General features: G+C 43.3%; 1 protein-coding gene and 4 non-coding genes across 7 annotated transcripts; all 5 read left to right on the top strand.

Annotated features, from left to right (window-relative positions):
* The first annotated feature begins 1200 nt into the window (after positions 1–1200).
* LOC144688539 (uncharacterized) lies at positions 1201–5718 on the top strand. 3 transcript variants are annotated; one of them, XM_078555239.1, is made up of 8 exons: positions 1204–1260; positions 2106–2174; positions 4097–4149; positions 4334–4405; positions 4590–4661; positions 4846–4890; positions 5071–5134; positions 5222–5718. In XM_078555239.1, the coding sequence occupies exons 2-7, from the start codon at positions 2116–2118 to the stop codon at positions 5103–5105; spliced, it is 336 nt and encodes a 111-aa protein (XP_078411365.1). In that variant the 5' UTR covers positions 1204–1260; positions 2106–2115; the 3' UTR covers positions 5106–5134; positions 5222–5718. The 3 variants fall into 3 exon arrangements, 1 of the variants encoding a protein (XP_078411365.1); XR_013578432.1 differs by lacking the exons at positions 4590–4661; positions 5222–5718 and having other exon boundaries at positions 1201–1260; positions 2106–2170; positions 5071–5114; XR_013578433.1 differs by lacking the exons at positions 4334–4405; positions 5071–5134; positions 5222–5718 and having other exon boundaries at positions 1201–1260; positions 2106–2170.
* On the top strand, positions 4184–4272 carry LOC144689302 (small nucleolar SNORD12/SNORD106). Its single transcript, XR_013578633.1, has one exon. It is a non-coding gene; the product is annotated as a small nucleolar SNORD12/SNORD106 (small nucleolar RNA).
* On the top strand, positions 4440–4528 carry LOC144689304 (small nucleolar SNORD12/SNORD106). Its single transcript, XR_013578634.1, has one exon. It is a non-coding gene; the product is annotated as a small nucleolar SNORD12/SNORD106 (small nucleolar RNA).
* On the top strand, positions 4696–4784 carry LOC144689301 (small nucleolar SNORD12/SNORD106). The gene has a single exon (XR_013578632.1). It is a non-coding gene; the product is annotated as a small nucleolar SNORD12/SNORD106 (small nucleolar RNA).
* LOC144689305 (small nucleolar SNORD12/SNORD106) lies at positions 5326–5417 on the top strand. The gene has a single exon (XR_013578635.1). It is a non-coding gene; the product is annotated as a small nucleolar SNORD12/SNORD106 (small nucleolar RNA).
* Positions 5719–19567: the final 13849 nt, after the last annotated feature.

Below are 19567 nucleotides of genomic sequence, written 5' to 3'. Positions count from 1 at the left end.
CATGTTGCTATGTGGTCTAATTAAGTGATCACCAGGATCAAAGGCTTAAAGTGTTGCAGCCTGGGACCCTATGGTGATGCTGTTGATGATGAAGGATTGCCAGGACTTCAGCAGAGCAAAACGTGAAGGATTTCTCAAGATAAAGTTAACCTAAATACTACACTCGTGTGGGTTGGTATAACCATGTGGCTGAGGGCATTTTTGAAGCCCTTTGTGTAAATTCTAGATCACAAGTCACTCCTATGATTTGTGTAGTAATGTGACACTATAACAAATTATTACTTGGGTTAATAGTGCTCCAATTGTACAACTAATCAATTGTCGCACTCAGACCTCATGGAGCATAGCACCTCATGCAACTGCTACGTATCCATTAGTTTCAAACAAAGGCAATAAGATAAAGCAGCTATTTTGAATTTAATGACAAATCCTTACAAAGGAAAGCACAAATGCCCCATGAATCCTTAACTTGGCACTAGTGATTATTTTCAAGTAACAAGTTTAGTTTCTGGGACTGTCCAGATGGCAAACATATCCATCCTTGGTGTCCCTGAAAATATCAGTTAATAGCACCCCTCTATTCACTTACCACACTGCTCTGTTCCATGCAGCAGATTAGACCTGTTCGCTTTATAGTGTTAGCTCCTTTACCGTTAGAACCGCATCCAAAATATCTTTTAAGGATTAATATTGTGCACAGCCTGAAACATGGAGTGATAGCATTATGCACTGTCTCAACTCTGACTGATTATGTCTGCCGCGCCGGTAGGTTGTTAGTAAGTGCATTATCAAGCCAAGTTCCTAAGGCTATGCCACCTCTACCAAATTACACAATGCAAGCAGAATGCTGGATGATTAGTTACCAATCGCATTTCCCACAGAAAGAATAACTCTGCTCATCGGTAACTGGCAGTGTGTGCGTATGTCTAAGCACAGAACATACAGCCCTTTTGGAGATGTATCCTTTTCTATTACAAATAAAGAACAGAAATGCTGGAAATTAGCAGCATCTCTGAAGCGAGAAACAGAGTTGCTGGTTTCAGGTCAATGTTCTCACGCGCGCGTCCCCGCAGTCCTGTCTTGTTACATTGGCTCTGAGCACGTGCTGCTCAGGTTGTTGCAGTTTCTCATTGGCGCGCCGGCTCCACATGATTCTGACGCCAGAATGCCCTGTACCGTGCGCGTGCGCATCAGCCGGCAGGTTGCTATATAAGTGGCTGCGCGGGATTGGACCTTCCTTTTGGCGCCGGGATTGAGCGAGTGAGTATGGTTTAGTGTTTAATGTGGATTTGGGTGGAGGCTGGGGGGCTGTGGCTCAGTTCATAGCACCCTCGCCTTTGAATCAGAGGGTTGTGGGTTCATGTCCCACTCCCGGAAAACCAAGTGTTTAAAGTGGGGCGGAGGCTGCTCTGACACGAGGTTGCGGCGGGCTGGCTGATTAATGATTGGAGCAGGGCTCAAAGGGCCCGGGTTACATGTATGTGTGGCCCGTCAGATGGCTGTAGACCAGGCCCGATCAGGGCTCTGAGCCCAGAGGAGGCTCCCACCTTTGCTCCGGCAACGAGTGCAGGCCCGGCCCCATCAGCAGGGAGGGGGGCCACCGTGCGTTTGCTTGTCTGAGACCCCCTCCCAGCTGGTGGAAGCGATGCAGACCGGCTGGATGCTGCACTTACTGCTGTTAATGCACTGTTTAATATCATGCGCCGATGAACAGCTCCCGATGTTTGACCGTGGAAGGGGGCAGGGGTTTAGGGAGAGAATTACAGAGTGGGGAGTAGGGCTGAAAGGGGGCAAGCGGTCGGAGAGTAGTGGACCTGAAGCAGGAATTCCTCAGGAGCGAGCAACACGTGGGGGCCGATCCCATTTTATACTGCCCTTTAGTTCAGGCTGAAGAACGACCTTTTTATCTTAGAGACTTTCCAGACAATGTTGTCTCTGCTGGTATTTTGTGATGACTAAACTCTTTTATTCCCCATCCGATCGTCAATGCTGTTTGCAATTTTTTCTCAAGTCGAATTCGATCGGATACACCAGCTGGTATGTTAAACTGCAAGATTTCTGACCATAGCCCAAGTGAATAATGCACGTTTTATTTTCCCTCCTAGGGCTTTTTGGATGGATGTCGAATCTAGTGTTCCTGTGCCAAATCCTGGAATGCAATATATTTCAGGTTGGTCAGAAAGTCTTTATTTGCTCCTTTATCCATTAAACAGTGAAGATTGTCAGTATTTGAATTTTATCTGCACTTTTTGGATTCTAAGGATTCTTGTTTGTTTCTCAGTTTTGAAGAAAGCTTAAATTCTGAGGAACAGAAGTAGACCATTTAGCCCCTCGAGCCTGTTCCAACACTCCAAGCAGTCTGATCTTCATAGACCTGCCTTTGTTCTGTACCCTTAGACTACTGTCAGCCAAAGATGCTTTCAATCTCAAAGGTTAATATTGGCTAGCATTAATTGTTATTTGGAGAAGAGAGATCCTAACTTCTATCACCCTTTGTCGAAGTATTTTCTAACTACCCCTGAAAGGCCTCGTTCTAATTTTTAGATTATGTCCTCTCCACCCTAGACTGCCTGACCAGTGGAAATATTGTATCTGTCTCCCTTTGATTCTTCTTCATATCATAAACTACAGTCAAATTGGTTCTTGATCTTTGAAATTCTATGGAATACAGCCACAATGTATTTTGTTTCAGTGCCCAAGTTCCCTGGGCAGAGGAAGCAATGAACCTAGCCGGTGGCTGCACTGGTTTTAAGACCAGTGTAAATGCAGTGTTTGTTGGGTGTCCGCATGCAATCCAGTAAATCTGCTGCACTCCCACCAAGGCTGATCCTTCCTAAGGTGTAATGCCCTAGACAGAACACAGTTCCAGGCTTAAATAAGAACATAAAATGCTGGATAAACTCAGCAGGTCTGGCAGCAGCCATGGAGCAAGAAACAGGAGTTAATGCTTTGAAGTCCGTATGACTTCTTCACAGCTCTTTAATTGTCCACCACCATTAATGACTGGATGTGGTGGAACTGCAGAGCTTAGATCTGACCCGTTGGTTCTGGGATCACTAAGCTCTGTATCAGTTGCTGTTTGGTTGATCCCCTGGTTTTATGGTAATGGTAGAGTGGGGATATGCTGGGTCACAGGGTTACAGATTGTGTTCCAGTACAGTTCTGCTGATAGCCCACTGTGCCTTATGCATGCCCAGCCTTAAGTTGCTAGATCTGTTTGAAATCTATCCCATTTAGCACGGTGGTAATGCCACACAACATGATGAGGGTAGCCTCAATGTGAGGGTGGGACTTAGTTTCCACAAGTGTGGTGGTCACTCCCACTGATACTGTCATCTGCGGCAGGCAGATTGGTGAGGATGAGGTCAAGTATGTTTTTCCTTCCCTCTCCACCTGCCACAGACCCAGTCTAGCAGCTATGTCCTTTAGGACTCAGGAGTCAGTAGTAGTGCAACTGAGCCACTCTCGGTGATGGATATTGAAGTCCCCCACCCAGAGTACACTCTGTACCCTTGCCACCTTCAGTGCTTCCTCCAAGTGGTGTGCAACATGGAGGGGCACTGATTCATCAGCTGAGGGAGGGCCATACGTGGTAATTAGCTGGACCATGGGGTCTGGAGTTGATATTGAAGACTCCCAGGCCAGCTCCTTCCTGACTGTATACCACTGTGCTGCCACCTCTGCTAGGTCATGGTCACCATTCCAGTTTTTTTTATATTGAATTGAAATTCGAACCTGGGTCCTAGAGCATTACCCTGTGTCTCTGGATTGCTAGTCCAGCAACAATACCACCACGCCCATCACTGCTGTCTATGTGTTAGTTCAGTGCAGATTTTGTAATGCCCACAAGACCTAATTGGAGAGAGTTGTTACTTGTTTGGTGGTTAAAGTACCACTTGTGGAGTTCAGAGGGTATGTCTAATTCTCTAACTCTGCTACAGCATTGTGGTGTTTTCTGCTCAGAATTTGAAAGGATTCCTATTGGACTCTTCCTCAGCATAAAAAGTTAAGAGTTGTTCCTGTGAGGATTTCAAAACTGATGGCAAAATTGGTGAAGTTGGAACATTTAAAACAATTTTTTTTCTTCTTTCCCCAGGCCAGATGTTGCGATAAACATTTGTATCCAGTGTGACAATGCTGACTTCTTGGGTATGTATATATTCAATGCTACAAACATTTACATGCTCCAGTGAATGATGTTTTTAAACTTTTTTCCCCATCTTATCGATCATGGTGATTGTAAAATAAGCCAAATTCTTCTGACACTGGAAAAGTAATTAGTTTGGGCAAATTCATCATTTTATGTCTCTCAATGTGGCTTTTCTTTCTCCAGGTCAGATGGGTTGGCTTAGGCCAGATGTCGCGATAGACATTTGTATCCAGTGTGACAATGCTGACATCTTGGGTATGTATATATTCAATGCTACAAACATTTACATGCTCCAGTGAATGATGTTTTTAAACTTTTTTCCCCATCTTATCGATCATGGTGATTGTAAAATAAGCCAAATTCTTCTGACGCTGGAAAAGCAATTAGTTTGGGCAAATTCATCATTTTATGTGTCTCAACGTGGCATTTCTTTCTCCAGGTCAGGTGGGCCGGCTTAGGCCAGATGTTGCGATAGACATTTGTATCCAGTGTGACAATGCTGACATCTTGGGTATGTAGATATTCAATGCTGTAAACATTTACATGCTCCAGTGAATGATGTTTTTAAACTTTTTTCCCCATCTTATCGATCATGGTGATTGTAAAATAAGCCAAATTCTTCTGACACTGGAAAAGTAATTAGTTTGGGCCAATTAATTATTTCATGTCCCTCAATGTGGTATTTTTGCCTTTAGGTCAGATGGGTCGGTTGAAACAATTTCAGAATCTTGAAGATGGAGGTGAGTGATTTTTTTTTTGTGATAAAATACTTAATTTCTCTCCAAATCTGCCTGTTTCCTCACTCTATCCCCTGGCTTTATTGGTCCTGCTAAATGTCGGCTAAAGTGAAGGTTAATTATGTAATTACTTGTTTTTGCATATTTGTATTGCTAATCATTTTGCATGCTCATCTCATGTAGGTCCAGGAGCCACAATGATTTGCAAACCTAACTGAAGATGTTGCAAGTGCCATGAGTCAGGCGTGTGAGTAATAATTTTAGAACCGTTGCTATCATTGTGAAAGTGAAGATTTTGAAGTTGTAGTCTATTAAAACAAATTTTATTTTTCAGTACCCAGGTTCAGAATGCGCTTATGGCTTGAAATAGTGGTGATGGGACGTGAGGTTGCAATTAAGGTATGTGGTTGATTTTGAGTGACATTAGTTTACTACTGTTTCTGATTGAGTGATGACCAGAACTTTTTTCCCCATCATATCGATTGTGCTGAATGGTGATATATAAAGCTAACCTCTGTCTGACATCAGTACATACCTGCAGTTTAGAGAAAGTTTTTGTTTTATACTTGTGCTCACCATGTATTTTTCCACCTGCAGGATTTGGAGAACTGAGGTTTATCAATGAAGATACTCTCACATCCATGACAGAGTTTGTGGAAAAAGTTGCTTTTGATGCTGTAAAGTGTACTTTTTAATAAATTTTTTAATATAAGTGAGTTGTTTTCAAAGTGTGCTCACTCTGAACATTGCCAAGAAGAATATTAAAGGCAAATGATTACATTTGCTGAAGGTAGATTATATGCTTAGAAATAAATGCAATTTTTTATGAGACTGATTAGTTGAGGGAGTATTAAAAGTAGATTCTTCTATCTGACTTAATATTAACTTCCTGGATCTGGGTTTGTACCAGACCAAATAACCTGCATGGTTCTGTGCTCCTGGAAGCACCTTGGAATCAAACTAAACTTCCCCTTTCTTTACCTCTGTGATGTTAGGGGAAGGAGTTCAGTACCTGAAGGCCTATCAGGGATTCTGGTGTGGAGTTCGGGGGGAAGAGTGAAGTTAGGTTGGCTAGTTAATTGGATCCCAAGTACATAGCTATCTGAGGAGAGAATCTCGTGATTGTTGCAAGCCTCCTTGTCTAATGCCCGAGACAAGTGCTACAACTGACAGTTTGAATACTTGCCAGATACTTGGGTGATTGGTTCTTGGTACAATCTGGTGTGCACAAAACTATTAAAAAGTTTGCCCAAATTCACCCTAAAGCTGTGCAAAAAATGATCATGGATAAGACACCTTTACAAACTGAACATCACTATCGGCCAGGGCTAATACTGAAGTGCAACACCAGGACCCCAACAAAATTTTAAGATACTACATTTGTTCCCTGAAAGTGCTTTTGAGATTAGTTGAATTGGTGAACTGCCTTAAAATGATGGGTTGGCATTAGATGTGAAAATTATTTCCCCAGGTCTTTTGGGAGCTTTTAAAGTTTTCTGAACTAAAAACTTGGCATTTATTGTAGCACTTGATGTAGTCAAACATAAGTGCAACCCAGTGTGCTTTTGTCCATTGATTTTTAACCAGCATTTGCCTACCCTAGGCTGACTGGTTCTTATCACCATTTCTTTAACCCCATAACTTCTGGTATTTTCTCATTTCAACCTCTCATTTAAAATCCTTGATCTCTCCTGCCTACCCAAGTAACATCAATTTTCAAACTGAGCTATTTTAACTGCTCTCCTCTTCAGCCTCTGCACCAAGCAATTCAATCCCCATCTCAAGTTGTCATGTTCTGTATTCCCTGCCTTTATATCATAACTTGAATCTCTTCCTCTTATGCACTCAGCAATCCATATTCACTGCTACCCCATTGATCATGCAAGATCTTGTGCCTATCAATCATAGATGAGGCCATCTGTGATGACTTGCTTTCCACCCACAATCCCTTTCTCTTCCCCACCCCCCACTTTGTGTTTCCTGCTCTGGGAGAAAAAGCCCTCAATTCATTTACAACTGCACTTAAGAAATTCTATGTGCAGCCTTTAGCCTGACAGTTCTACAGGGACTAATCTGCTCACCCTCAGCTTTGATTCCCTAGTCCTCATAAAACCATTACTATCATGTTGCATATAAATCCAAGGGAAGCAGACATGCACAGATATTGTAAGCATCTGTTTCATATTCACTGCCAGCACCACCTAGAGCATAATCTAGTCCTGCTCTGATCCACCAAAACTGCTTGCTATTGACTGCAAATTGTCTTAACCCCTATCACCTCCACCCTTCTAACAATAAGTGCAGGGGACTTGTGGACTTTCTGTTAAGACTGAGACAATTTGATCAGCTGCCTCTGTCACCTCTTCCCTCTTGTCATTTCCTCTTAAGGTTTTCCCTCCCCCATAAAATTGAATTTTCTCAAGTTTCTCCATTCTCTGCTCATGCACTCTCCAAACTCATCTCGTCCAAAAGACCTGCCTACTCTCGGCCATATTATTGTTACAATTGACCACCCTCGGTGAAAAAAATTCTAGATCTCTTAAATCCATGCACCCTGGTATTTAAAAAAGGAGTAAGTAAAGTGAGTGTTGGTCCTCTCGAGAGTGACAATGGGGAGTTAATAGTAGATAATAAGGAAATGGCAGAATAAATGAACAAATATTTTGCTGATGTGTTTACCAGAGGATACAAAAAACATTCCAGTAATAGCTGCAAATCAGGAGGTGAACGGGAGAAAGGAACTTGGGGAAATCAAAATCACTAGGGAAACGGTACTGAGCAAATTGATGGAGCTGCAGGCTGGCAAGTCTCCGGGTCCCGATGGACTACATCCTAGGGTCTTAAAAGAGGTGGCCAATGAGGTAGTCAATGCGCTGGTGTTAATTTTCCAAAATTTGCTAGATTCTGGAAAGGTTCCAGCAGCCTGGAAAGTAGCAAACCACCCCTCTATTCAAGAAGGGAGGGAGCCAGAGAACAGGCAACTAGGCCAGTTAACTTGATACTTCAGATGGGGAAGTTATTAGAATCAATCATTCAGGAGGTTATAGCTGGGCACCTAGAAGAGCTTAGGGCAATTGGGAAGAGTCAGCATGATTTTGTGAAAGGAAAAGCATGTTTGACATTATTGAAGGAGTAACATGCGCAGTGGATAAAGGAGAACCTGTAGAAGTACTGTACTTGGATTTCCAGAAGGCATTTGACAAGGTGCCACATCAAAGATGATTATCGAAAATAAAAGCGCATGGTATAGATTGGCTGGCTGGCAGAGAGTATGCATAAATGGGTCTTTTTCTGATTGACAGGATGTGACTAGTAGGGTCCCACGCGGGTCTGTACTGGGGCCTCAACTTTTCTACCATTTACATCAACGACTGAGATGGGGGGAGTGAAGACATGGTAGCTAAATTTGCAGATGACACAAAGATAGGTAGGAAAGTGTTGTAAAGAGGACATGAGGTTGCAGATGGATATAGATTGGTTGAGTGAGTGGGCAAAAAATCTGGCAGTTTAATGAAGTTCACTTTGGCAGGAAGAACAAAAAGGCAGAGTATTACTTAAACAGGATGGCTGCATAATTTTGAGGTGTAGAGAGATCTAGTACATGAGTCACAAAAAGTTAGTATGCAGGTACAGCAAGTAATTAAGAAGGCTAATGGAATGTTATCCTTTATTACGAGAGGGACAGAACATAAAAGTAAGGATGTTACAGTTATACAGGGCATTGGTGAGACCGGACCTCGAATACTGTGTACAGTTTTGGTCTCCTTATTTAATGAAGGAAGTAAATGCATTGGAGGTGGTTCAAAGGAAGTTTACTAAATTTATACTTGGAATGAGTGGGTTGTCTTAAGAGGAAAGGTTCGACAGACTGGGCTTGTTTCCACTGGAGTTTAGAAGAATGAGTGGTGATTTGATTGAAGCATACAAGATCCTGAACAGACTTGACAAGGTGGATGCCGAAAGGATGTTTCCTCTTGTGGGTGAGCCCAGAACCAGGGGCACTGTTTTAAAATTAGGCATTGCCCTTTTAGGACAGAGACAAGAATTTTTTTCTCCCAGAGGGTTGTGCGACTTTGGAATTCTCTGCCTCAAGATGGTGGAGGCGAGGTCATTGAATATTTTTAAGGCAAAGGTAGATAGATTCTTGTTAGGCAAGGGAATCAAAGATTATCGGGGTTAGATGGCAATGTAGAAATCGATACGCCCGAATGTAGAAATCGAAACGCAAGAAGATCAGCCATGATCTTATTGAATGGCGGAGCAGTCTTTAGGGGTTGAATGGTCTACTACTGTTCCTATTTCTTATATATTCCATGTCAAATATTCCCTGGTGTGTACAGCCTGAGGGGTTCTACACAGGTTCTGGCCTGTGTTCTATTGGCAGGTGAGCCTTAGACGGAGGCTTTTGCTCTTTGTGACAGTTACTCCAAGCTTTAGCCTGTCCTTCGGTATGTAGTCCTGGACCTTGTATATGTGTCAGTTTGCAACATTGGGCATAGGCGACCCTTTGCACTGGAAGAATAATGTTTTGGATGGACCAAGGAGCATCTTAAACTGAGCTGCTGGACCTCCACCAGGGTTGATGTTTATCTCAGTGTGCAGCCCATAAAGCAGACTTCTGCATGATGGAGCTACTCGGGATGAACATTGACAAAAGCCAATATATTTCTTTCCAGTCCTTCTTTCCAAAGCCGCATTCTAGGAGAAGGTGGCCGATGACCTTCCTTGCCCTAGCCACTTCGAGGGCAGCACATAATGGTGCTCAGTCTCTGGGTGTGCATGAAGGATCTCGGGGGAAGGGGGCCCTTCTCACCATCAATGGTGCTTGATTGAAAGTTCTGGTGATGGGCATTCTACCAAATGACTTTGACAGCCTGCTCAGGAAACCATCTAACAGGATCCTCCATCTCCTTTTCCAGCAGAGCCCCGCGGAGCTTACATGTCGTGCGGAACACTGCCTGATGGACTTGTGGTTGTTGGGTGGGTGAATTCAGAGGGTTAGTTGGTATTTTGGACACTCAAATGTGGGAGGAGGGAAGCAACGTTGCCTCTTTTTGACCCATACAAAAAAAGACAGAAAAAGATTTACAGGGCAAAGACCACAGAGAAAAGAATTATTGTTTCACGTGTGTCCAGAATCAAAGAATAGGAAGTAAAGAAGTATGTGTGCATTCTCTCACTCGCAGTGACACAGCTGACAGGGGCATTGGCAGTTCACTGCTGCATTTTCCTTTTTTTGAGGCTTAAATCTGGGTTGGTGCATCAGCAAGGACATTGTCCAGCCCTGGGAGGTGGAAGGTTTAGGTGACGTGGGAACGTTCGAAATTCATCTTTTGTTGAAGTCTATTCCTGGCTAAAGTTCTGAACTTTCTGTCAGGTTGCCCCACGTCTCTGCATTAAGGTGGGTGGGTCTGGGATCCAGTCTGGTTTGGATCCCTGTGCTGGTCAGTTGGGTGGTTGGTGGGACACTGCTACCCTCTGGTGGATGGTCAGTTCTCGCTATACCTCTGGGTGGATTTTCAACTAACTGAGGCATCACCTTCACTCTTTCTGGCCTAATCTGGGAACTTTCCTTGTCCCCATTTAAATTCACCATAAAGTTCTCAGCTAAACCAAACTTTGGTTTCCTACCTGGGGCCTTTGGCTTTGGAGGTGGCATTCTCCTAACATGTTCCATGTCCCCTGGAATACCACTGCCCTCTGGTGGAGGTCCAGCTCCTGCTACACTCCCTTGTGACTTTTCAGCAGGGGAAGGCATCTCCCTCACTACCTGTTCATACATTTGGGTACTCTCTTTGCCCCTATTTAATGTTGGAAAGAAGGTTTCAGCCAGCCATACTTAAGGCACTCCTTAACCTTTGTCTTTCCTTGTGTAATATCTTGCCTTCCTTCGGGTTTTTCGAGTATGTGGGGCATCTCTCTCACTATCTGTTTCACTGCTGTAGACCCTATTTATTTCTGGGATATTCTGTGAAGCTATTTTAGATTCTGATGGCCTTTCCTGGACCTTTTTTTAACTTTACTGGCCAGGCTTCGGCCTTGCTATATTTAAGCAGCCCTCGCTCAATGTTTAGGGGAGCTATTTCACCTTTTTGGACCTTGCCCAGCTTTCTGCTTGCCTGCAAATTCCGGCTGGTTGGCCCCTTCTTTCACTGGCTAACACCTTGCTGCCAGCCAAATCATTCCCAAGGAGGAAATCAATTCCTGCTCCTGGTAGTTCAGGGACAATTCCTACCATGACAGGGCCTAAAACAAAGTCATACTCTAGGTGGACCTCCTCCCACTCCACTGATCAATGCTTTGGCCTTCAGGGGGTGAGTAGGTTTAAGTTTCCCTTCTCAAAGCTGGCAACACTGAGTGGCCCCTGTGTCCCAGAGCAGTACAATCAACTTGCTCACATTTTAGGACGGGTAGGGGGACACTCGGGGAGTTTGTCTAGGTCAGACACACACATTGTCATGCCGTCCAAGGGGTAAGTTTCTGTAGTGAGTCTCTGCCTGCCCTGCTACACTATCCATTGGGATATCCTTCGAGGGACTAGTCATATGGAGCCCTATGACGCCAACAGGCCTCCTGCACAATCTCCAGCACTCAGGTCTGAAATGGCCTATTTTATTGCAATGAGAACACATCAGTCTCCGGGGGTCCTCCTTTCATGGCTGCAGGGGGCTTCTCGCATCCTCCTTTCTGTTTTCCTTTCTGGGTTGGAGGTGGGGGAGGTCTTTCCCATCTAGATTGCCCTGCTTATATTTCCAATGCTCATGGGAATGGTTTGGAAAGGGTCTGCCTGAGTTTCCAGGCCCATGGAACTTGTAGCTGTCTACTATGACTGCTGCACTCCTGGCTGTGAGGATTCTCTGCTCTCCAATCTAGCATCTGCAGGTTGGAGGGTAAGCAATTTTTAAATTCCTCTAACAATACCAACTCACGTTGTACCTCATAAATGATTGGGATTCTTTGGGACCTTACCCATCAGTCAAACACAATTTGCTTCAGCCTTTCAAACTCGACCTCGGTTTGTGTGGGCTTCTTATGACCGTTCTGGAATTTCTGGTGATATGCCTCTGGGGCTAACTCTAGGGACTTGGGATGGCAGCCTTGGTCTGCTCATAATTTATGGATACATGAGTCAGCATAGAGCAAACCTCTTGGGCTCCCCCTGACAGCTGCTCTTGAATTAAAGATGTCCAAATATCTGATGGCCATTTTACCTGTCCTGCTATTTTCTCAAAGCTGGCAAAAAAATGACTCCACATCACTCTTCAAATTTGGGAATGAATTTAGCACACTTGAGGGCCTCAGTGAGCGGTTTGGGTTAGAGAGATGGGGTTGCTACCGGGTAGCAAGAGATTTTCCCTGGCAGCTTCCAGCTGTCTGGCCTCCCGTCCTTGGGGTGCGAGATCCATTTCCAATTTTTAGAGCTGGAATTCGTTTTCCCTTCCTTGCTCCCTCTCCTGAGGCGCTCTTTCTCTCTCATTTCCTTGCTCTCTTCTCTTTCCTAGCTGAAAATCTGAGCTTTTCCACCTCAAAATTGGCTAGGGGACGGGTTTCAGAGTCATGGTTGAGTTCTCAATCTTACTGCTCTACGTGAGATCCAAATGTTCTACTAACAGCTGGATCGGTTCACTTCTCTTCACTTTACTGGGCAATTTTAACTATCCCTCCCTCCAGCTACAGCTTTCAACTGCTTTGTGCTAAAGGCCGCCAATTTTTCACTGTTCGACCTTCCCACATTTGGACATCAAAAGTTGCCATTTTTTTAGCATTAGGGAAAAGGAATTTATTGTGGTTTATTCTTAGTTCTGTTGAAGGGTCATGAAGACTCGAAACGTCAACTGTGCTCTTCTCTGCCGATGCTGCTAGACCTGCTGAGTTTTTCCAGGTATTTCTGTTTCTGTTCTTGTTTTGGATTTCCAGCATCCGCAGTTCTTTGCTTTTATATATATATATATTTATTGTGGTAAGTTACTTATGTTTTAAAATATGTTCCAGCCACCAGGTTTTCTCCTTTTGGCTTCCGATAGATTCCTTTATATCAGATTTTGCTCGCCTCTTAACTTGGACATTGGTCAAATTCAAACAGGTTATCCTGGATTTGAGCTCCCATTTTCTGTTCCGGACAGGAGGATTTTTAATTTTAATAACCCTGATTTATCCTCTCACCACCCTTCCATAAACAGAGAGGTGTTTTTGATTTGCTTCCCCCTTTGTAAAGCGGTTCCGTTTTTCCAACCCTTCAGGTTTCTGTGTGATCCAATTTCTATTAGTAACCTCCACAGCAAACTCGTGATAGGATGAACTCAAAGGGTTAGTTTATTTTGGACACTGAAATGCAGGAGGAGGGTGGCAACGTTGCCTCCTTTTGACCCATACAATAAAAGACAAAGAAAGAAAGATTTACAGGGCAAAGGCCACAGAGAAAAGAATCATTGTTTCATGTGTGCCCAGAATCAAAAGTCCAATGGTGTATTCCTTCACAGAGGTTGGCAGGTGGAACTGATGCTGGATAATTCACTTTTCCGGGGTAGCTGATTTCCACGATGAGATAGGCACGTGGAGATGAATCAGTCTTGTAAACGATGGTTCTGAAGTTTTTTTAAATATGTTCATTCATGAGATGTGGGTGTCGCTGGCCAGGCAAGCATTTATTGCCCACCCCTAATTGTCCTTGGGGCATTGCTGTGGATCTGGAGTCACATGTAGGCCAGACCAGGTAAGGACAACAGATTTCCTTCCCCAAAGGACATTAGTGAACCCAGTGGGTTTTTACAACAATGGACAATGGTTTCATGGTAATCGTTAGACTTTTAATTACAGATTTTTACTGAACTCAAATTTCACCATCTGCCATGGCAGGATTCAAACCTGGGTATCCAGAGCATTACCCTGAGTCTCTGGATTACTAATCCAGCAACAATATCACTATGCCAGCATGTCTCCTGTAGGACCAGTGTAGATGGGGCCAGGCATTCAAATCCAGACAGAGCCCCTTTGCTGTGCTGCTGCTTGGTAGATAGAAAGATAGCAGACTGAGCTTTGTAGTTCCACAAGGCAATATTATTATTTCTACCAGCTGTGGAGGGGGGTGTGGTCATGTACATGACTCACACCCCTCCATCTCTGTCAAATCTCCTCTCAGACCTCTCTGCTCTAAGGAGAACATTACCACCCCCTCCAGTCTCTCCACATAACTGAAGTTCCTCATCACTAATACCATTCCAGTAAATCTGTTCTGAACCCTCACACAAAGCCTTGACATCCTTCCTCAGGGGTGTTGCCCAGAATTAAACACTACGCTCTAAGCTAAGGTCTAACCAGTATTTTATAATGGTTAGCATAGCAAGGTTTGAATGTCTTGGAGAACTCTGAACTTATTCTAGCATTCAGTAGCTTGTCAGGGGCTCATTGTCAAGGCTACCTCTTTTCAATGGGATAAACCTTGTGGATTTTAAAAAGTTTAAAAATGCCAATGGAAAAAATAATGCATCTTAAGATGGGTAAATCTCCAGGACCTGATGGGTTCCATCCCAGAATATTAAAATAAATTGAAGGTTGAAGTCACAAGCAATGTGGATAGGGGAGCTCTATAGATTTCCAGAAGGTACTTAGTAGTTTTAAAACAAAATGTTATCAGCAAACATGCAAATGCATAAAATTGGATATTACCATATGACATTAGTTGGAAGGCAGGAGACTGTTGGGATAGAGTAAATGTTCTGGTGAGATGTGCAGTTTAAATTTACCAGAATGATACCAGGACTTAAAAGGTTTAATTATGAGGACAGGTTCCATAAACTTGTTTTGTGTTAGTGGTTTTCTTAGTGGTTACCATTTCAACAAGAGGTTGTTAGTTTGGCAGCAATAACTCTGCTTATGATTCAAGCACATGTACTTTTGATAATACTAAACTTTACTGTAGTGACTGATTTGGTCTTTCATTTATATTAAATAGCATGCAAATAATACCAAGGTAAAAACAAAAAGCTAAAAGCTACTGCGGATGCTGGAAATCCAAAACAAGAACAGAATTACCTGGAAAAACTGCCGAAGGGCCATGAAGGCTCGAAACGTTAACTGATTTCTTCTCCGCCGATGCTGCCAGACCTGCTGAGTTTTTCCAGGTAATTCTGTTTTTGTGTTGCAAATAATACCACCTAGTTTCCAGATTCTGACTACCTTGGAGGACAATCTAATATCAGAGAACAACGTAAGTTCTGGGTAACCAGCTCCAGGCCCTCTGCACAGCTGCATTGTTCCTGACTTCTGGAAAATGTTCCAAAGTTAAAGGGGACCTAGGTCTACTCTAACCTGTAATACAAACTTGGCCTGCCTAATATCTATGTTTGCACATTTGGCTGAGGACATAGTTTATAATCCTTTCAGCCTTTGCCTCTATGCTACAGGGTTTGTTTAAGGTACAGCTAGTGCTCAGGATGCATGTTTATCCCATTCCCTAGACCTGTTGTTCATATAGAGACAAGATTAGGTTCCCATTTTCCCACATCCACTCCACCAGTCGATATACTTATAGACTTTTTAAATCATCTTAAAAAATTTGAACAGTTTGCATTCCCTTGGAGTTAAAAGGTTGGAGTGTGATCTAATTAAGGTCTTTAAAATGATAAAGCAATTCAATAGGTTGATACAGGGAAACTGTTTCTTCTGCTGGGAGAATTCTGAATGATTAATCTTAAAATTAGAACTCTGCCATTTAAGGGTGAAATCACAAAGCACTTTTTTGAACAAAATGTAGTGGAAATCTGGAACTCTTTCCATCTTCCCAAGGCTATGGATGCTGGGCCAACTGAAGCTTTCAAGACTGGAAGCTAGATAAGTGTATCATGGGATGTGAAGCAAAGGCAGGAAAAGGGATTTGAGATACACCTACTTGAATGGTACAACAGGCTCGAGAGGCTGAATGACCTACTCCAGTTGTTAATAGGGGATACTATAGCACTGGGAGCTCACTAGAAATATTTAGCGAAGGCGCATCAAGAAAAATCCACTTTTTTCAATGGCTTAATACCAGTGGGCAGAACCTGCAGTTTTAGGATTGCAGAATGATACAGCACAGAACACCGTTTCATCCATCATGCTGTGCTGCTCTTTGTTAGAACATACAAACATATGAATTAGGAGCAGGAGTAGGCCTTTTGGCCTCTCGGGCCAGCTCCACCATTCAATAAGATCATGGCTGATCCGATTTTAACCTTACATTCCTGCCTACTCCTGATAACCTTTCACCTCCTTGCTCATCAAGAACCTATCTACCTCTGTCTTAAAGATAATCAAAGACTCTGGGTGGAATCATCCCAGATAGTGGGTGGGTAAAACAACATTTTACACGCCATATCGTCCCAAACCTGCTGCATTAATTATGCGTTCCCAGAATACACGCTGTTTCCGTAGCAGGCAGGATTCGCCTGTCATGCCATCACCTCGCCACTTCATCACGCCAGACACCACATTTAAAGTACAGCCGCGTTCAGTGCTTCCAGCCCAGGACTGCAGCAAAGAAGACATGGCCCCGAAAGACAAGAAGGCTGCAGCCCTCAAGCACCTTTTAGACGCTGTGGAGGCCTACTGTGATGTCCTTTACCCCCGCTTTGGCCACAGGAGGGGCAACTAAATTACCACACCGGCTTGGTAGGCAATGGCAGTGGTGATCAGTGCCGATGTTACACAGAAGAGGTTGGCCATAACTCTCACATTCAAGCCCATCACATATTCACTGGCATCTCATTCACTGCCAGCACAAATCACCACCCATTCTCACACACACACCCTCACATGTCCATCTGGCCTCGTCTCCTCTGGAGACTGCCTGCTCAGCCCTCACCATCTTGAGGCCACATGCACAGATCAACATGTGCCCCCACACATACTCTGGGATACCCTCCTTCTCCAATACAGCCCCTGTCCTGCAGCCTCTTCTCTTGCCTGTGGCCACTTCTCTCCCTTCCCCAAGCAAGACCTTGCCCTGCAACCATTGAAAAGCCACCCACATATGGCTGATCTGATAGGAAGAGACCTACCTGTAGCCTCAAAAGTGATGTGGTGCTGCCTGTAAAGCCTGGCGCTGATGAATGCGCGTGCTGACCGAAGCAAGGTCGGCAAACAAACCTTGAAGTCCCGAGTGAAGTGCAGCCTGCCAAAAGCACGCCTTCTGTATCCTGTTGTGAAACACATTGGTGTGTTTTCCCGCCGACGTGGGCGGACAAACAAGCATGGGGGGGGTGGTGGATGAGTCCAGCTTTATAATGATACGCTGATGTATTACAGTGAGGTTCCCAACGTCCGAAGGCAGGGATCACAGCCCACAGTCGGCAGGCAGAGCAGACGATCACAAACTGGTTTCATGACATTGTGAAACTGATTTTTGGCCTTCTCACCATATTACCTGCTCACGCCACCGAACATGCCCAATGCCGGTGGGCGTGGAAAATCCCAGCCTCTGCCACAACCACCTTATGAAGAAGAGAATTCCAAACTCTCACAACGCCCTGAAAGAAAAAGAATCCTCATCTCTAAATGGGCAACACATTATTTTGAAACACTGACTCCAAGTTCTAGATTTCCCACAAGAGGAACATGCTTTCCACATTTATCCTGTCAAATCTCCTCAGGATCTTAAACGTTTCAATCAAGTTGCCTCTTACTCTTCTAAACTCCAGCGGATACAAGTCTAGTGTGCTGAGCCTTTCCTCATAAGACAACCTGCCTATTCCAGGTATTAATCTAGTAAACCTCTGAACTGCTTCTATTGTATTTGGATCTTTCCTTAAATAAGGAGACCAAGACTGTACACAGTACTCTAGATGTGGTCTCACCAATGCCCTGTATAAGTGAAGCATAACCACCCCGCTCTTGTATTTAATTCCCCTCACAATGAACGATAACATTCTATTAGCTTTGCTAATTACTTGCTGTACCTGCATACTAACCTTTTGTGATTCATGTACCAGGACACCCAGATCCCTCTGCATCTCAGAGCTATGCAATCTCTCAACATTTAGATAATAGGCCTCTTTTTTATTCATCCTGCCAAAATGTACAACCTCACATTTTCCAACATTATACTCCATTTGCTAGATCTTTGCCCACTCATCTAATCTATCTATATCCTTTTGTAACTTTCTTATGTCCTCTTCACAATTTACTTTCCTACCTATCTTTGTGTCATCAGCAAACTTAGCAACCATAGCATCGGTCCCTTCATCCAAATCATTTATATAAATTGTAAAGAGTTGAGGCTCCAGCACTGATCCCTGTCACTCGTCACATCCTGCCAAACAGAAAATGAGCCATTTATGCCTATTCTCTGCTTCTTGTTAGCTAGCCAATCTTCTATCCATGCTAATATGTTACCTCCTACACCATGAGCTTTTATCCCCTTCATCCCCTTTTTCCACAGTACCTATTACTTCTTCAAAGAACTCCATTAAATTGGATACACATGATTCCCTTTTCACAAAACCATATTGACTCTGCCTGATTACCTTGAATTTATCTAAGTGCCTTGTTATAACGTTTTGATAATAGGTTCTAACATTTTCCCTATGACAGATGTTAAGCTAACTGGCTTGTAGTTTCCTACTTTCTGTCTCCATCCCTTTTTGAATAAAGGAGTTACATTAGCTAATTTCCAATCTCATGGGACCTTCCCCGAATCTAGTGAATTTTGGAAAATTAAAACCAATGCATCAACTATTTTATTAGCCACTTCTTTTAAGACCCTAGGATGAAATCTACCAGGACCCGGGGACTTGTCAGCCTGCAGCTCCAACAATGTGCTCAGTACCACTTGCCTGGTGATTGTAATTTTCTTGAGTTCCTCCCTCCCTTCAAATTTCTGATTTATAGCTATTTTTGGGATGTTACTTGTATTCACTATAGTGAAGACCGATGCAAAATACCTACTTAATTCATCTGCCATCTTCTTATTTTCCATTATTAATTCCCTGTGACTTACTTTCTATAGGACCTATGCTCACTATGTTAACTCTTTTCTTTTTTAAATATCTATTGAAACTCTTACTATCTGTCTTTATATTTCTTGCTAGCTTTCTCTTGCACTCTAATTTTTCCCTCCTTATTGATCTTGTAGTCATTCTTTGCATTGTTAAAATTTTGTCCAATCTTCTGAACTGACACCCATCTTTGCACAATTGGATGCGGTTTCTTTAAGTTTGATACTATCTTTAACTTTTTTAGTTAGCCATGGATGGTGGATCCTCCCTTTGGAATTTTTCTTTCTTTAGCGCTATCTAATTAACCCCATTCCCCTGCTCTTTCCCCATAGCTCTATAAATGCCTTTCCTTCAAATATTTCTCCAGTTCTTTTTTGAATATTATTGTTAAATCTGTTTACACCACCCTTTCAGACAGTGAATTCCAGATCGCAACTCATTGTGTAAACCAAAATAATTCCTCATGTCATCTCTGGTTCTTTTGCCAATCACCTTAAATCTGTGTCCTCTGATAATGACCCTTCACCACTGGAAACTATTCATCTTTATTTACTCAATCAAAACCATTTATGACTGTGAACACTTCTATCAAATCTCCTCTCAAATCTCTCTGCCCTAAGGGGAACATCCCCACCTCTTCCAGTCTCTCCACATAACTGAAGTTCCTCATCAGTGGTACCATTCCAGTAAATCTCTTCTGAACCCTCACC

This window comes from Cetorhinus maximus, chromosome 13 (assembly GCF_964194155.1).
Source record: "Cetorhinus maximus chromosome 13, sCetMax3.hap1.1, whole genome shotgun sequence".
NCBI lineage: Eukaryota > Metazoa > Chordata > Chondrichthyes > Lamniformes > Cetorhinidae > Cetorhinus > Cetorhinus maximus.
The sequence above is the reverse complement of the archived record's forward strand: the minus strand, read 5'-3'. Positions and strand labels throughout refer to the sequence as shown.

Coding starts and splice junctions, on each gene's coding strand:
- LOC144688539 (XM_078555239.1), top strand. CDS start 2,116: ATGGATGTCGAATCTAGTGTTCCTGTGCCAAATCCTGGAATGCAATAT. Junction 4,406..4,589: donor TGACAATGCTGACATCTTGG/GTATGTATATAT, acceptor TTCTTTCTCCAG/GTCAGGTGGGCCGGCTTAGG. Junction 4,662..4,845: donor TGACAATGCTGACATCTTGG/GTATGTAGATAT, acceptor TTTTGCCTTTAG/GTCAGATGGGTCGGTTGAAA.